General features: G+C 45.2%; 2 protein-coding genes across 3 annotated transcripts in view; one reads left to right on the top strand and one right to left on the bottom strand.

The window, feature by feature from the left end:
• Positions 1 to 470: 470 nt before the first annotated feature.
• On the top strand, positions 471 to 9,505 carry LOC132210043 (zinc finger C2HC domain-containing protein 1B-like). The gene is made up of 5 exons (XM_059648856.1): positions 471 to 698; positions 1,690 to 1,825; positions 2,706 to 2,896; positions 3,995 to 4,061; positions 9,423 to 9,505. The coding sequence occupies exons 1-5, from the start codon at positions 471 to 473 to the stop codon at positions 9,503 to 9,505; spliced, it is 705 nt and encodes a 234-aa protein (XP_059504839.1).
• A 1,161-nt stretch (positions 9,506 to 10,666) lies between these two features.
• The window catches only part of LOC125454641 (zinc finger protein PLAG1-like), a 52,911-nt gene continuing 45,083 nt past the window's right edge, over positions 10,667 to 18,494 (bottom strand). For both annotated transcript variants that reach the window (XM_048535621.2, XM_048535620.2), the window contains one exon: positions 10,667 to 13,722. In XM_048535621.2, the coding sequence (XP_048391578.1) occupies positions 12,450 to 13,722 (1,273 nt within the window). In that variant the 3' untranslated portion in view covers positions 10,667 to 12,449. The remainder of the gene's footprint in view (positions 13,723 to 18,494) is intronic.

The following is an 18,494-nucleotide window of genomic DNA, read 5'->3' as shown; positions in this document are numbered from 1 at the left end:
TATAAAATCATGAGAAGCATAGATTAGGTAAATAGCCAAGGCTTCATTTCCAAGGGTAGGGGAGTGCAAAACTAGAGGATATAGATCTAAGGAGAGAGGAGAGAGACTTAAAAGGGATCCAAGAGACAGCTTGTTCACACAGAGGGTGGGACATGTATGAGATGAGCTGCCAGAGGAGGTGGTAGAGGCTGGTATAATTATAACATTTAAAAGACATTTGGACAGGTAATGGATAGGAGAGGTTTAGATGGATATAGGCTAAACAAAGACAAATGGGACTATTCAGTTTAGGAAACCTGGTTGGCATCGCAGAGTTGGACCGAAGGGTCTGTTTCTTTGCTGTGCAATTGTATAATGCTCTATAACAATTGGCTGCAGTAAAGTAGGGCATTGTGGGATTAGGATGCCAGGTGACCAATAGCAAGAGGTTGGGGGAAAGAGTTCCTGTGATGAGCCTTCAGGAACTCTAAATGGAGATTGGGGCAGGACGGAGACAGGAGAAGAAAGGGTTTAGTTTCAGGTTTATTTGGAATAGATTTGAAATCATTATAAAACTCAATGTTGGCTTCTGTCTCAAGGAACGACATGAACCTATTTGTAGCAAAGTTTCCAACAAGAAGAAAAGAGTCTTCAATTCGTACAAGCAAAGAGCTGCTGGGACAGGCATTTCATCAGTGAGAGGCCCATCAGTTGCCAAGGTAGGACTCATCCCTGAGCAGTGGGGAACAGTTGGGGTATTGGCTCTGTGCGTGTCCTCACACGGTTTCTTAATAGATTGAAGTGAAATTGTTCAGGTTCACTGGCTGATAAATGGAGAAGATTGAATCAATACAGTTGTGGTTAGCAATAAAATAAACAGAGAACCATGGGATATCCACCCTGGGACTCCAGACACCAGGTTTAGTACTAACCCCCTGTGAAGGTTGAGACAAAGAAATTATCCCGGATTTTGGGTACATATTTCTTTCAGTCTTATTTTGTTTGAACATCTAAAAGGATTTGGAAGGTGGATTTAAACATTATGTATAAATTTGGAGTAGAATACTCACAAAATCATAGAGCTGTACAGCAGGGAGACGGGCCCTTCAGCCCAACCTGTCCATGCTGAACAGATATCCTAAATTAGTCTAGTATTTGTGCCAGCATTTGGCCCACATCCCTTTACACCCTCCCTATTCGTATTTGATAGTCTATGATACAGTGTTCATTCTGTTGTAATTTAGAATTTGTTCTCACAATAAATATTCATAAGTAACTCTAAAGAGGTGACAGTCTCACACTGAGCTTCTTATGAGCCCATCTTCAAATAACAACACCCTTGGATTGTGCCTGCTGATATTGGCAAACTGAAGCAGGCAGCGGCCTTTGTTGAAAAGGAGATAATGTTTCTGGTTTGAAAACTTCTGGGGGAAAAGAACATTTCATTGCAAAACCTGGCCTGGAACTGCTAAAGGTGATAAAGTTTCTAGGCTTTCACTTTGTTCAGATTTTAAGCTGTTGACAAGTTTGACTGGGGTGATTTATGGTGCCTGGAGGTGGAGGAAAAGTGAGAGAACTGATTACACTCATACTGCCCAATCCTGTGAATGTACTCGAGGTTGCTTTGCGATGTTATGTCTGGGAGTATCCCGGGTGACGGCGACTGGAAATAGTTTTAAACTGGCAAATGACTGTGTGGCTCTTCCGCAGATGCCTCTACCTGTGTCACATTGGAAGCAACAGCATGAAGATTTCATCAACACCATCAGGTCAGCTAGGCTCGCCACAGATGCTGTTAAAAAGGGCCTGCCTCTTCCCCCTCCCCCACCCGCCAGCATCAACCCAGGTAAAACCTTGCTTCAGTTGAGTTGCTTTCATTGGTACAGCTGTCTGTCTGTCCATCCCAACACAAGGTGATGCGCAAGTCTTGTGAAAACCCTTTCCTCCACTCCTCACATTGACTTCCCACAAGCCTTTGCTCTTGAGACACCCGAAGGCCAAACCTAGGTCTTTCCAATTTTTGGCACTTTCATTTCCTGGGAATAATCTCTATCTATGGCCTCTGGGAATCCTTTGAGTAATATCCACCCTTGAGTCTACCTTTTGTGGCGTGGAACTGAAACATGTTCTGCAGCGTGACGAAAACAAAGGGATTTCAGGCAACATTCGGAAGGAGGGTCCCTGGATCCAAGACATTATTAACTCTCGGTTTCTCTCTGCACAGGCGCAGCCGGACCTGCCGAATTTCACCGGCAATTTCTGTCTTTTTAATTTCAGGTTTCAGCTAGGCCTTGCTGACAATTGTCTCCCTCCTCTGTCTCTGCTGGGTTTAACGGGGTTGGGGGGGGGGTGGAATTAATCAGGCTACAGCTCTCTTACCTTCACTTCCACTGACAGGTGTGCCCAGAAGAAGAATAGGCCATTCAGCCCCCTTGAGCATGCTTGTCTATTCGGTAAGATGGTGGATTGAGAGCTCAGCTTCACTTTGTCACTGAGCCGGAAGGTGATATTTGAGGCAGCTTTGCCGAGCTGGCATGAATTGGGTTTGAGGCGTGGGGTAGATCGGTCATGAATAGGGTTGCAGGCTTAAGGGGATGAATGGCCTAGTCGTGCTCCTTTTTTCCAATGTCAGAAGGAAATGACACCACTCTGACATGAATGCACCAGTATGGGTGTTTCTGCAGTGAGCCCTGACCGGGGAATGATTGTGTGTGTCTAACCCCCAGATTACATCGAGTGTCCCTACTGCAACAGGCGTTTCAATGAAACAGCTGCTGAGCGACACATCAACTTCTGCAAGACTAACGTTAACCGCAAGGTTGTGGCCAGGCAGGCCCCGGTGCCATCCTCCATCCAGCCGAGACCTCCCCCTCCTCCAGCGCAAGTTCAGTTGGCATCCAAGCAGCTCACGAGCCCAGTGAGAGCTCCAGCTGCGCCGTCTACCTCCCACCAGCCCCCGCGAGGCCCTCCAGCACGGACAGCACAGGCTGTATATTCACACCCTACAACATATTCATCACCTTCGGTAAGGACATCTACCCTGACGATCACTTGGTCTAATACCGGTCACTCCTTGTTATCTCCATTTTTGTGCCCGTTCATTTTTAGCTAATAATCTCTATCAAATTGCAACAGGCATTTCAACTCCACCTGGTACAGTCACTCCACCTGGTACAGTCACTCTGTCCAATACAGTGACTCTGTCCAAAATGGCCACTCTGTCCAATATGGTCTCTCCACCCAAAACAGACATTCTGTTTGATGCAGTACTCCACCCTGTATGGTCACTCTGCCTGGTACGGTCACTCTGTCCAATATGGTCACTGTCCAAAATGGTCACTCCAGCTGTTATGATAACTCTGTCCAAAATGGTCACCCGATCCATGTGGTCACCTACCCAGCATGTTTACTCTGCCCAGTAAGGTGCCTCTACACGGTGTGGTCACTCTATTGGATGCGGTCAGTCTGTTCAATATGATCACTCTACCCAGTGCAGTCAGTCCACCCAATACGGCCATTCTACCCGGTATAGTTACTTCATTCAGTTCAGTCACTCCACACAGTATGGTCACTCTGTCCAGTATGGTCTCTCCACCCAATACTGTCACTTTATGTAATATGGTCACTCTGTCTGATGTGGTCATTCTATCCAGTACAGTCACTCTGTCCTGAATGGTTACTCTATCCAGTATGGCCATTCTGTTTGATATTGTCACTCCATCTGTACATTCACTCTGTCTGATGTGGTCACTCAGTCCGGTATGGTCACTCTGTCCAGTACAGTTGGTTAGAGTCCTTCAGGACTTTGTTCTGAGCTTTCAAGAGCGGGCATTCTTGAAGCCAACCATTCCAGGTTCAAAGATGAGAGATTGCTCCGAATGTATCTTGAGGAATAATTGAATGTGGGTTCACAGATGTGACTGTCAGACCTGACCTTGCATTGTTGTAGTCAATGTTTGTGATTGGGGATCTCTTACTGATTTTTCTTTGTCTCCCTCTTGCCCCTGAATCAAAGGCAGCAGGCCCTCCATCGAGAGGCAAACTGACAGCAGCTGCCCAGGCTGTAATGGGAGTCAGAGCAGGTAAGGACTGTGTACACTGTTGCAATAATGTCAGACAGTAAGTCACAACTCAGAGCTTAGAATGAGTTAGAAAAGATTGATCAGACTAATGAGCTTTCCTTTTGAAAGTAGAAAGCTGAGGGGTGGAATGACAGAGCTCTGTAAAGAGTTGACATTTTCTCAGTCACTGAGCATGTTCAAGACTGAAATTGACAAATTTCTAAATGTTTTCATTTTTTTCAAATTTATTCTGTTGTGGCACGTGGTCATCGCTGGCATTTATTATGTATCCCTAGCTGCCCCTTGAGAAGGTGGCGGTGAGCTGCCTCCTTGAACCGCTGTAGTCCATGTGCTGTAGGTTGCTCCACTCTACCCTTAGGGAGGGAATTCCAGGATTTTGACCCAGTGACAGCAAAGAAACAGTGATATGTTTCCAAGTTGGGATGGTGAATGGTTTGGACGGGAACATGCAGGAGGTCATCCCATGTATCTGCTGCCCTTGTCTTTCTAAATGGAAGTGGCCATGGGTTTGGAAGGTGCTGCCTAAGGATGTTTAGTGAATTTCTAGAGTGCAATTAGTAGGTAATACATACTGCTGCTACTAAGTGTCAGTCGTGGAGGGAGTGCATGTTTGTGAATGTGATGCAGATCAATTAGGCTGCTGTGTCCTGGATGGTGTTAAGCTTCTTGAGTGTTGGAGCTGCACTCATCCATGAAAGTGGGGAGTATTCCATTACACTCCTGACTTGTGCCTTGTAGACTGTGGACAGGCTTTGGGATTGAAGAGGTGAGTTACTTGTTGCGATATTCGTAGCCTCAGAGTTCAGTTTCTGGCCAAAGGTGACCCCCTCCTCCAGGATGTTGACAGTGGGAGGATTGTGATGGTACCACTGTTGGATGTCATGGGATGGTGGTTAGATTGTTTTTTTTATTGGTGATGGTCATAACCTGGCATTTGTGTAGCATGAATGTCACTTGCCACTTGTCAGCCCAAGCTTTGATATTGTCCACTGATATTAGGAACTGCCAATGCTGGAGAATCTGAGATAACAAGGTGTAGAGCTGGATGAACACAGCAGGCCAAGCAGCATCAGAGGAGAGGGAAAGCTGACTTTTAGAGCCTAGGCCCTTCTTCAGAAAATGAAGATTCAGAAAATTTGCTGAAGAAGGGTCTAGGCCTTAAATGCCAGCTTTCCTGCTCCTCTGATGCTGCTTGATCTGCTGTGTTCATCCAGCCAAGCACCTTGATATTGTCTAGATCTTGTTACATTTCAACATGGACTGCTTCCATTACTGAGAAGTCATAAATGGTGCTGAATATTGTGCAATCATCGGTGAATATCTCCACTTCTGACCTTATGATGAAGAGAAGGACATTGAGGAAGCAGCTGAAGATCGTTGAGCTGAGAACAGTATCCTGAGGAATTCCTAATTCCCATTGATTCCAGTTTTGTCGGGTCTCCTAAATGCCAAACTCGGTCAAATGTCAAGGGCTGTCACTCTCTCCTCACCCTCTGGAATTCAGCTCTTTTGTCCATGTTTGAGCCAAGGCTGTAATGAGGTCAGGAGCTGAGTGGCCCTGGCAGAACCCAAACTGGGCGTCACTGAGCAGGTTATTGCTGACCAGGTGCTGCTGGATAACGCTGTTACTGACACCTTGCATCGCTTTACTGATGATCGAGAGGAGACTGACGGGGCGGTATTTGGTCGGGTTGGATTAATCCTGCTTTTTGTGTAGGATAGATGCCAGTGTTGCGGCTGTTTTGTAAGAGCTTGGCTAGGGGAATGGAAAGTTCGGAGCACAAGTCTTCAGTACGATTGCCAGAATGTTGTCAGGGCCTGTAGCCTTTGCAGTATCCAGTGTCTCCAACAGTTTTTTGATATTATGTGGAGTGAATGGAATTACCTGAATCTGTAATGCTGGGGACCACTAGAGGAGGCCGAGATGGATCATCCCTTCAGCACTTCTGGTTGAAGATTGTTGCAGATGCTTACCTTACCTTTTGCCATAATATGCTAAATATGAAAGATATCTAAGGATGTAGGGAAACGGTGTTGAGGTAGAATTTCAGCCATGTTCCCATTGAATGATGCAGTAGATGCAATGAACCAAATGGCCTGTACCCTTGCTTATTTTCCATGTTCGTGGGTAAGAGATGCCTGGGTGAGGGTTTTTATCGTTCAGGAGCTGAGGTAAAGGTGGACATATAATGAAGGTGGAAACTGTGGTACTTGTTCACAGGATAGGATGCTGAAGAAATGTTTTCTCAGAACGTGGTCAGAGGTGGAATTCACCAGCCCGAGAAATAGGAGCAGTAGTAGGCCATTAGCCCTTCGAGCCTGTTCCATCATGACCGATCATCCAACTCCGAATCCTGTTCCCACTTTTTACCCATGCCCCTCGAACCCTTTACTTCTGAAGACATCAAACTAAGAATATCTGACTCCTTCTTGAAACCAACTGCTGTGGCAGAGACTCCCACAGGCTCCCCCACTCTGGGTGAAGACATTTCTCCTCATCTCAGTTCCAAATGGCCTACCCTGTATCCTTAGACTGTAGCCCCTGGTTCTGAACTCCCCAGTCATCAGAAACAGCCTTCCTGCATTTACCCTGTCTAGTTCTGTTAGGATTTTATAGATTTCTGCAAGAATCCCCCTCATTCTTGTAAACTCCAGTGAATATGGTCCTAGCCTCTCTTCATACTTCAGTCCCAGGAATTAAGCCAGTGGTACTGATGTATTCCAAGGTAAATTGGATAAACACACGAAGAAGAATAGAAGAATGTGCAAGTTGGGTGAGATGAATTCATGTGGGGGGATATTAGCCTGGACTTTGTATCTGTTGGGTTGAATAGTTCATTTCTCTGTTCTGAGTTTGTAATTCAGTGACTTTAATTGTAAATGTATTGTTTATATTTAATGTATTTTTGTACATTTTACATATTGAAGATTACAATGATCCATCCACCAGTCGGCCATCAGCCAACATGAGAGGGCCACCTGATACAAAAGGACCATTTTCCGCACAGCAGTGAGTAAATGCAGTGGGCCAGTCCATCAAACAATGGGCCAGTCCATCAAGTATTGGGCCAATCCACCAAGCAACAGGCCCGTCCACTAAATGCTGCCCTTTGGGAAGGAAATTTGCAAAGCTCTGGGTTGTTATGTCCATCATACTGAGAGGCGGGACAGATGTTAAGATGTAGGAGCAGAAGTAGGCCATTCAGCCCATTAAGACTGATCCACAATTCAACTAGGGGCAGCACAGAGGCTCAGTGGTTAGCACAGCTGCCTCACAGTGCCAGATTCCCCCCTTCAATTCCACCTTCGGCTACTGTCGGCCTGGAGGTTGCATGTTCTCCCTCCGCCTGCGTGACTTTCAGCTGGGTGCTCCGATTTCCTCCCACAGTTCAAAGATGTGCAAGCTAATGGATTGCCCATGCTAAATTGCCCATAGTGTTCAGGGATGTGTAGTTAGGTGCATTAGCTACAGGAAATGCAGGGTTACAGGGATAGAGTACAGCGATGGGTCTGGGTGGGATGCTCTTCGGAGGATCAGTATGGACTTATGGGGTTGAATGGCTTGTTCCTACACTGTGGGTATTGTATAAAAAAAACACAGCTGATCTGATAATGCTAAACTCCACTTTCCTGCCTTTCCACATTACCCTTATTTCTTAAAAAACGATGTCAGCCTTGAATACACTTATTGACCGAGCATAAACAGCCCTCTGTAAAGAATTCCACAGTTTCACTACCTTCTGAGAGAAAAACTTCTGTCTCATCTGCCTTGAATGTGTGACATCACTATTTGATGGTGGTGCAGTGAGAAAGCCAATAATTTCACTGAGCTAGTCATCCAGAGGGCTAGGTCAAAGTTCTAGTGATATGGGTGGTGGAATGTAAATTCAACTCATAAACTCTGGGACTGAAAGCTAGTCTCTGTGATGGTGACTATGACATTGTTGTTAAAAGCCCATCTGGTTTTTTAATGACCCTTAGAGAGGACAATTACCTTATCTGGTCTGGCCTATGTGTCACTCCAGACCAACAGCAATGTGGCTGACTCTTAAAAGCCAATGGCTGCGCAAGACACTCAACTCATCTTGGGATGGGCAACAAATGCTGGCTCTTACCAGCAATCCCCGTGTCCCATGAAAAGTGCAAAGGGGGAGCTCCCATTGAAAGAGGGAACTGGCCAACAAGTTTCAGTGCGATTGCTGTAAGTTCTAAGGAAGGGTCACGTGACCTGAAACGTTAACTCTGATTTCTCTCCACTGACGCTGGCAGACCTGAGCTTTTCCAACAATTTCTGTTTTTTGTTTCTAATTTACAGCACCTGCAGTTCTTTTAGCTTTTAGTTACTGAAAATGTTAAGGTATCACGTTTAGCAAGGAGGAACAAGGAAGCCACTAAATGCACTAACTCAGCTTAATAAGGCCAATAAAATACCCTAAACACTGAGATTTGTTTTTGGAGGCTACAGTGAAAAGTTAAGCAGTCATGTTAACATATATTGAACCTTGGCTCGACCAGACAAGGAAGATTACAGGCTAGTGTAAAGTGGATGAATCTACTGGTGAGAATATGAAATGATAAAAATACTGGAAATGGCAGTTGTGTAAAGAATCTTGTTTCTCTTGAAGACACAAGGCTGAAGGGGTGGCCTTAGGCAGGTTTCATCTTCTGGCGAAGAGTGTAGTTTGAAACTATCATTACATGACAGACACCACAAAAGCACCTTCAAAACACCTTCCAAAGCCAGTGAGTGTGGAACTCGCCACCAGAGGAAGTGAGTGGAATAAATAGCACTGATGGATCTTAGAGAAAGCTCAATAATGCAAGGAGAGAGGGAAGAAAGTTAGTCCGAGCAGTGACCAGCAGCAACAGAGCAAAGGAGAGCGAACCTGGGGGTGAACAAAGACAGCAGGGTAAATACCTGAAGAGCATGGCCAGTCAGAGTGAACCTGGGGGTGAACAATGGAAGCTCATTATTCCACATGGTGATTTTCTCGCCCTTTCCCTGTATTCTTTACTGATTCTTGATGAGCACACAAGGACTCTGTGGTAAGGAGTTCCAAAGATTCATAACTCTATGAGAGAAGAAATTCGTTCCCACCTTAATCTTAAATTGGCGTCCCTTTGATCTGAGACAACATTACCTGGTTGTAGACTTTCACATGAAGGGAAACATCCTCTCATCATTTACCCTGTCAAGTCTCTTAAGAATCCCACATGTTTCAATGGGATCACCTCTCATTCTTCTAAACTCCAGAGAGTAAAGTCCCAACCCAACCAATGTGGATCAGCTTAACCCCAATGGAATAAGACAAAGTCCTGGTCAGACAGCACACTGTCTCTTTCTCTGATCTGTTTTTTCAGGTCTCGATACAGTCGGAAGTAACAGCAGAGTATGGAGATTGGGAAAAGCTGGTAGAAGAAGTTCCAAACTGCAGCAGGACTAAATGTCTGAGTGAATCCAGCTGCACCTAATCCTCCTTGTGCCTCCTCAGCACCAACTGGTCTCTCCCCACAGTCAAAAAGCAGTAAAGGTCAACTCAGTACCGTCTGGTTCATTTAGTGGGCACATGGGCTGGAGGGGAAGAGGGGCAGGCGGTGGATGGGTGAGCGCTGTCAGTATGACAACTCAACACTAACATTAAACCCTAATCATCCAACGCTTCACTAAACAACACCCAGAGTTAGTGTTTAATTAAATTCGATCTGTGTTTGTGACTGTAAAAAGGATAGTGTGCATGTGTGGGGGAGACCAATTGGCTTACCAATAGGAAGGGATGAGGGGGATAGAGGCTGAATGCTGGCAAATACAGCTAGACTAATTTAGGATGCGTTGGACCGAAGGGTCTGTTTGTGAGCTGTATGGCTCTATGAGGTGTGTGAGACAGAGTACGGTATGTGTTTGTATGAATCAGAAAGATTGGTGTATGTGCTCATGAGTGAGAGAGAGAGAGTGGTGTGTGTGTGTGGGTGAGAGAGATTATGGAATGTGTGTGTGAGTAAGAAAGTGGTGAATGTGCAAGAGTGGGGCATGTGTTTGACTGACAAAGAGTGGGGTGTACATGTGTGTATGAGAGAGCGGGGAATTTGTGAGTGAAAGAGTGCGTTGTGTGTTTTATATGTGAGTGAGAGAGTGGGGTGTGTCTCTGAGTGAGAGTATGTGTGTGTGACTGTGAATATGTGTGTGTACATTGGGGGTTGAATCCGATTGCTTGCTTCCCCAATGTTCTGACAGATCAGAGTCTGCTGTTCTACTTCCCAGACTCCCATCCCATTCCCAGTGCCATCCTGGGCCCAGACTCCAGAGCGTCACTCCCTGTTTTTCCAAATGGGTGTTAAAATTCCACTCTGCTGTCTCAATGCACTAACCAGGAAATTTATCAATACAGACAGTCAATTATATCAGCTAAATAATGAGCTGAGTTAGACACAGAGACAAAAGCAACAATTACTAGTTCCAAATCAGATATAAGATTTTAATACATTGTGTAAAAAAAAGTAATAATTTCCAAAAAAAATATACTTTTCCATTTCACAATGTAAAACCAATCCTCATCACTTCAATAATTATACTGTGATCAGTCTTAATATAAAATGTTTGTGGTCAATTCCAGCAAAAATATAAACATCTTTTAAAAAGTAAAACCTTACTGAATATTTGCGTTCACCCCAGTTTTTAAAACTCATCTTTCTTAAAGAGAGATTAGGGAAAAAAAACCTAAATGGGAATCAAAACTGGCCATCAAGGGAAGCAGAACTGAGGAAAGCTGATTGAGGATTAATCAATAATCTAATTGATGGGTTCAAAGGGGTTTATACATAGAATATCAAATATCATGGAATGAGTTACAGACTGGAATGTAATTGAGGGTTCAGGGGTAGAACAACAGATACCCAGAATTGAATTACTGGCTCGTATCTAATTAAGGATTGTAGGGGTTTGTATAGAGAATAACAGATACCTGGGAGTGAATTACAGACTAGAATCTAGTCAAGAGGTTTGGGGCATTTATATATAAGATAACAGATACCCAGGAGTGAGCTACAGACTGGAATTTAGTGGATAGATTCTGGGTTGCTTTATATATAGAATAACAAATACCCAAGAGTGAGTATTAGACTGGAATCTAACCAGGGGGTTTGGGTTAGTTTATATATGGAATATCAGATACCTGGGAGTGAGTATTAGACTGGAATCTAACCAGGGGGTTTGGGTTAGTTTATATATGGAATAACAGATATCTGGGAGTGAGTATCAGATTGGAGTCTAATTGGTGGGTTTGGATGGAATACTGGTTAACTGAAAATAAGTTACAAGTTAAAACCTAAATGACCTGTACAAATTTTTGTAGATGAAATATCATCCAGGTGCGAGTTACAAATGGGAATTTAATTGTGGGAGTCTCCGGAAATGTGTCAATACTTGCGAAGTGAACTGGAGGAGGCCATTCAGCCCTTGAGGCATCTCCACCATTCAATCAGATCATGGCTATCTGCATCTCAACTCCACTCAGTCCCTTCCTTCCAATCCCTTCTTATCTTCACAAAAAAAAATGGATCAATCTCAATTTTGAAATCTGCCATTGGAACAAATATCCCTCTTTGGTGGAGAAGTGTTGGTTGATTCACACAAAACTGATTTGCTGCCTGATAACTTATTGCTAATTTTAAAGCTAGAATCAGCAAGCACAGAGGGAGGTCATTCTTCCCCTTGTATCCATACTAGCTCTTTGGTAAAATTATTCAAGCCAGTCCACTCCCTTGCCAGTCAACCACTGGTCAGCTAATTTCTTTCCCCTTCAAATATTTAACTCATGTGAAAGTATTGTGAATGAAGGGGCACAGGTTTAAATTAATCAGTAAAGGTAGCAAAAGCAATATGAGGAAGATCATTTTCATACAGAGAATGGAACACACTGCCTAACAGCACAATTGAAGCAAGTTCATTTGAAACATTGAAAAGGAAATGGGATCATTGCCACGTGCAGGGTTACGGGGAGATGAGGGAGCGACACTAAGTGGGCTGCCCATTTCAAGAGTTAGTGCATAGAATGATGGGCCAAATGGCCACCATCTGCAATGTAAAAACTGTGTAATTCTTCATATTCCCCTCAGTTTGAAATTGATTGAATTGAATTAGTACAGAAAGATAAGCTTCCAAAATAAGTTGTAATACACACTGAAAACTGATTACACGTGGAAGTACTTTTATCTACAGGCGTGGAGATTTCATAGCCTGACATTGGTAGAAAACAATTTATTTACATAAATACATATAAAATCTATTTTAAAAATTGTTAAAATTCAACATTGGCATCTTGACACTTTCTAATTTGCTTCTCAATGCTCTGTTGCCTGTGGCTCCTCGATAGAATGAAGGGCACCAGGGGATTACTGAAAGATTTGGTGAAAGCAGGGCAATGGAGTCGGTGCTAGCATAGAGGAGAAGGTTGGCGCGACTTGTTGAAGCTGGTTCAAGTTCAAACTTGTTATGGGAGCACTCCCTTCCCGCGCCGTCTGCTGCTGCTCGAGGAGGGGGCCGACCCTCTGCCCAATCTCCCCTTGCCTGTACGACAGCACCGCATCACCACCTGAAGGCTGGCCAGTGGTACCAGGAGGCGAGAGTCCAAGCAAACGGGAGATGTCAGTGGAATTCACATTCAAGGGCTTGATGTTTTTGTGCATCGTGCTGTCACAGTCTGTGGTGGCGAGGGAGACCGTCAAAGTTTCCAGGCCAACGTCCGAGTCTTCCTTGGTGGGCACTGATTGGGATTCAAGACCAGGTAGATCTCCTGGCAAACTCAGATTGTAACTCCTCATGCCATTCTTTGTTGACTGGTTTTTGCTGTGCAAGGGGCTATAGGAGGGAGTGTTGAGTTGGTATCGGGGGTGTTGTATACATTGGCTTGGAGGATGTGGTGCGGGAGGAGAAAGTATCGGAGATGGCATCTCCATGAAGCTCCACCTTGTCCCCAGTGAGCCGGGCACCATGTGGCGAGTCTTCCTTGTGTGCTGGCTGAATGGTAACGGATGGGCATAGAATTCATTGCTCATGCTGGCATTGCCCTTCTGCTCCAGCTCGTCAACAGGATCAGGCCAGGCACTGGCAATCTCCTCCTTTAAGGAGATGGAGGAGGCATCATTCATTGGCACTGCCAATCTGTCAGCCTCTGACCGCCCCTTCAGCAGCTCCTGGGCGTGGCTTTTCTTGGTGTGCCTCGTCAAGTGGTCCTTCCGGCCGAAGCGCTGTGAACAGAATTGGCAGACGAAGTCCTTGCGCCCCGTGTGGACCACTGTGTGCCGTTTGACGTCCTTGCGGGTGTAGAAACGGCGCTCACAGCGATCGCACGCATGTCGCTTCTCCCGGGCACTGCTGGTCAGTTTGCCCGCATGACCCTTCAGATGTTCCAGGAGCTGGTCTGACCGTCCAAACTCACAGGCACACACTCCGCATGTCAGGTCACCGCTGGCGGCCGTGTGCCATGCCAGGTGCCGCCTGTAACCCAGCTTGGTGTTATACCTCTTGCCGCACTCACCACACCTGAAGAGAGTCTTGTTAGGGTTGTGAGTCTGAAGATGGTTCTTGAGGTGGTCCTTCCGATGGAACATCTTCTCACAGTGCGAACATCGGTGAGGCTTCTGAGGACAGTGAGTGGCCATGTGTCTGAAGGAGCAAGCACAGTAGGAAGCTTCTTAGAAAATTCTTTCACCAAAGATCTTCAGAAGCACATTCCAAACCCAAGACAGTAGTGACAGCTAGGGATGGACAATAAAAGCTGGCCCAGACAGTGACGCTCGCGTGCCATGAATGAATAAATTAAACAGGAAAATTAACAAGGACAGCGAGGTCTTAAATCTCCAGTTAAGGAGGATGTTTACTCTCTTGATCCCTGAAAAATCCTGTCGAGGAAACTTCCCAATCCAATATGCCCACTGTGCAACCATGTTCCCTGGAGCCTATGAGCAATGCGCTCATCCTCATTATCTTCTCTTCACCACACTTCTCTTGAGCTTGTGGATGCTTTCTGAGATCAGAATATGGCCGTGAGGTTGGGAACAGTGAGGTTGGGCACGCAGTGAGGTTGGGAACACAGATTCAAACTGTTTAAAGCCCCAACGTAAGATCAAAATCAGGAACGTAACCTCAGCTCGAGATTAGCCACCATCTGGAAGAGATTTTCAAGTCCAGCAGTGGAAGCAAAATTCCTGAAATCATTTAAGAAGAAATAGATTCACCTGTAGGCCATTCGGCTTCTCTAGTGTACTCCATGAATCTGTCTGATGACAGTTTATGTTCAATCTCAATTTCATTTTCCCACTGATCCCCATATTATTCAGTTCCCTTAGTGTCTGAAAACACATCTAACTCAGCCTTGAAAATATCAGTGACTGTTTCCACAGCGCTAGCGTAGCGCACTCCAAACATTCATCCATTAAAATGAAGAAGCTCTTCTTAATTTTAGTCCTAAATGGCCAATCACATTTTCTGAGACCGTAATGCCTAGTTCCTAGACTTTCCAGCTACAGAAATAGCCCCTCAACAAGCCCTTTGAAGTTACAATGAGATCTCCTCTTATTCTTCTAAACTCTTCAGGGTATCAGTCCATCCTGCTCAATCTCTCTGAGCAGGAGCCAACCTTGCCTGGGTGACAGGTTAAAATTAAACAAACGGTCATCTTGATTGGATCTTCAGATTGTGGTCCAATCATTGCCAAAAAGATTCAGACTGAAGTCAAACCCAGTCAGAGACACGCCTCTGAGTGAGGTAGGACTTAGATACAGGCTAAGTCTTGGTTCAGATGTAAGGGTACTACCACGGCATCACAAGAGCCCTAGCCAGGGGATTATAGGAAGACACGTTCTACAAATTACCCGGAAACGATTTGGATATTTATTGTGTCTCTCTGCGGCTTTCTCTTACGAGATTGTGTCCAGGAAAGCAGTTCACTGCATCAAAACCATCAATACCATTAAGGTCCCTGTTCCAATGAGATACTCTCAATACCTGAGTGACGATTCACCCTCTTCCAGCGTGACTAGCATGATTACCTGCCATTATCATACTGCTTTTTTTGTGATGTCTTGCTGTGCACACTTTTGGACATTCAGAAGGCATGAGAAAGACTAAATGATTGCAAGAGTTTTCTTATTTTCCACGGTTCCCAAAGCTCACCAGCCCCATGAGGTTTCCATGTTGCATGCCTAGATCTGCTTTCAATTTTTTTTTAAAGTTATTTACTCATGACGTGCCACCGGTCAGGCCAGCATTAATTGCACATCCCTAATTGCCTGGTCAAGATCCACCCACATTGCTATGGGCTCGGACTGACATTTAAGCCACACCAAGTTTTCCTTCCCTAAAGGACATTAGCGAACTAGATAGATATTAAAAACTAGAATCAGCATTTAATTCCAGATTTTAGTGATTCACAATGTAACCATCTATCAAGCTGGATTTGAACCTATAGCCCCAGAATTTTAACCTGACTTTCTGGATTACCACGCCAGTGACATTACCGCTATGACATCACGTTTGCAAAACACTTTTTAATCAATATATTCTCAGACGTTATTATACACCTCTGGAGCAGATGGTCTTGAAACCAGGCGTCCTGGCCTAGAGTTGGGGACACTACCAATGCAAAAGAGGCAGTGAATGCTCACTACGGTGAGTCACTAGCACCATTACTGTTGTATGATATCACTGATGGAAGGTGGACCTGCTTGATTATCCTCATGGGATGTAGGCATTGCTGATTGGCCAGCATTTACTGCCCATTCCTCGCTGCCCTTGAGAAGGTGGTGGTGAACTGCAATCCTGAACCTCTGCATTCCTTGTGCTATCGATAAACCCACAATGCCCTTGGGAAGGTAGTTCCAAGATTTTGACCCAAAGACATTTAAGGAACAGGAAGATATTTTCAAGTCAGGATGGCGAGTGGCTTCAAGGGGAACTTGCAGGGGGTGGTGTTCCTATGTATCTACTGTCCTTGTTCTTCTAGATGGAAGTGGTCATGGGTTTGGAAGGTGCTGCCTGATGATCTTTTGGTGAATTTGAGCAGCGCATCTTGTACTTTGTATATACTGCTGTGACTGAGTGTCAGTGGTGGAGAGAGTGGATGCTTATGGATGAAATTCCAGTCAAGGGACTGCTTCATCCTGGGCGATGTCAAACTTTTAAGTGTTGTTGGAGCTGCACTCGCCCAGGCCAGTGGGGAGTATTCCATCACACCCCTGGCTTTTGCATTAGAGATGATGGATGGGATTTGGGGAGTCAGGAGGTGAGAGTTACTTGCTGCAGTATTCTGAGCCTGTGACCTGCTCTTGTTTATGTTTATGTTTATGTGGTGGTCAAGTTGAATTTCTGGTCAATAGCAGCCTCAAAGGATGTTGATAGTGGGGGATTCAGTGATGCTAACACCATTGAATGTCAAGGAGCCATGGTTAGGTTGTCTCCTATTGGTAATGGTCATAGCCTGGCATTGTGCATGAATGTTACTTGCCAAGCATCAGCTCAAACCTGGATATTGTCTAGGTCTTGTTGCATTTGCTTCAGTAACTGAGGAGTCATGAATGGTGCAGAACACTGTGCAATCATCGGCAAACATCCCCACTTCTGACCTTATGATGGAGGGAAGGTCATTGATGAAGCAGCTGAAGATGGTTGGGCCTCGGACACTACCCTGAGGAACTCCTGCAGAGATGTCCTGGAGTTGAGATGTCTGACCTCCAACAACCACAACCATCTTCCTATGTGTCAGGTGTGACTCCAACTACAGGAGAGTTTGTCCCTGATTTCTGTTGGCTCTAGTTTATCCAGGGCTCCTTGATGCCACACTTGGTCAAATGCAGCCTTGATGTCAAGGGCTGTCACTTTTGCATCAACTCTAGACTTCATCTCTTAGGCCATCTTTGAACCAAGGCAGTAAAGAGGCCAGGAGCTGAGAAGACCTGACAGAACCCAAACTTGGGCATCACTGATGACACCTTCCATGATTGGTACCTCATCTACCATACTTTACACTCACACCATCTACCAGAGATGCACAATGGCAGCATGGTGTTCCATCTACAATATGCACTGCAGACTCTCACCAAAGATCACCAGACAGCACCTTCCAAAACCATGACCACTTCCACCTAGAAGGACAAGGGCAGCAGATGGAGTGAGAACACACCACCTGAAGGTGCCCCTCCAAACCACAGAACATAGAACATAGAACATTACAGCACAGGACAGGCCTTTCGGCCCTCAGTGTTGCGCCAACCTGTGAAAGCAAGCTGAAGCCCCTCTAATCTACACTATTCCATTATCACCCATTACATGAGCACCAACTAGCCACAAAAAGACATGACCCACTATCACTCGTATCCTTACATACAGATGTGGAAGGACACCACTTTGATTGGGATAACACATCCATCCTAGGACAAGCCAAACAGAGACATGCACGAGAATTCCTAGAAGCATGGCATTCCAACCGGAACTCCATCAACAAACACATTGATTTGGAGCCAATCTACCATCCTCTGAGAAAAAGAACAGGAAATGACATCACCAACCCAAGGAAACCTAAACACATAAATAGAAAGCGGGACATAACACCAGCGCTTCGTCGGAGGCTCACTGATGATGTTACCTAGAATGGTGACGAAACGTCTGAAAACTAACATTCCAGGTCAGCGAGCAAACTCACATACAGATTATCATCCATATTTATCCAATGACCATTTAAATGCCATTAAACTTGGTGAGCCTACTACTGTTGTAGGCAGGGCATTACTCACTGACTACTACTCTCTTACTACTTACTTACTTACTACTCTCTGAGTAAAGACATCTGACATCTGTCCTCTATTTATCACCCCTCAATTTAAAGCTATGCCCCCTTGTGCAGGCCATCACCATCTGAGGAAAAAGGCTTTCACTGTCTACCCTATCTAATCCTCTGATCATCTTGTATGTCTCTATTAAGTCGCCTCTTAACCTTCTTCTCTCTAACAAAAACGGCCTCAAGTCCCTCAGTGATAATGGGAATTGCAGATGCTGGAGAACCCGAGATAACAAAGTGTGGGGCTGGATGAACATCGCAGGCCAAGCAGCATCTCAGGAGCACAAAAGCTGACGTTTCGGGCCTAGACCGTTCATCAAAGGGGGATGGGGAGAGGGTTCTGAAACAAAACGGGAGAGAAGGGGAGGCCGATAGGGAGAGAGGGGGAGGGTGTATCGGCCTCCCCTTCTCTCCCTATTTATTTTAGAACCCTCTCCCCATCCCCCTTTTCTGATGAACGGTCTAGGCCCGAAACGTCAGCTTTTGTGCTCCTGAGATGCTGCTTGGCCTGCGATGTTCATCCAGCCCCACACTTTGTTATCTCAAGTCCCTCAGCCATTCCTCATAAGACCTTCCCTCCATACCAGGCAACACCCTGGTAAAT

The sequence above is a fragment of the Stegostoma tigrinum genome, chromosome 9 (genome assembly GCF_030684315.1).
Source record: "Stegostoma tigrinum isolate sSteTig4 chromosome 9, sSteTig4.hap1, whole genome shotgun sequence".
NCBI classification, from domain to species: Eukaryota; Metazoa; Chordata; class Chondrichthyes; order Orectolobiformes; family Stegostomatidae; genus Stegostoma; species Stegostoma tigrinum.
Note: the sequence above shows the minus strand (reverse complement) of the source record. Positions and strands in the feature narration are given on the sequence as shown.

Bases quoted from the DNA above. Each gene is read 5' to 3' on its own strand.
- LOC132210043 (XM_059648856.1), top strand. From the start codon at position 471: ATGGAGATTGGGGCAGGACGGAGACAGGAGAAGAAAGGGTTTAGTTTC. The intron at 1,826-2,705 runs GTAAAACCTTGC...TCTAACCCCCAG, and splicing joins ACCCGCCAGCATCAACCCAG to ATTACATCGAGTGTCCCTAC. The intron at 2,897-3,994 runs GTGAGAGCTCCA...CCTGAATCAAAG, and splicing joins CCAAGCAGCTCACGAGCCCA to GCAGCAGGCCCTCCATCGAG.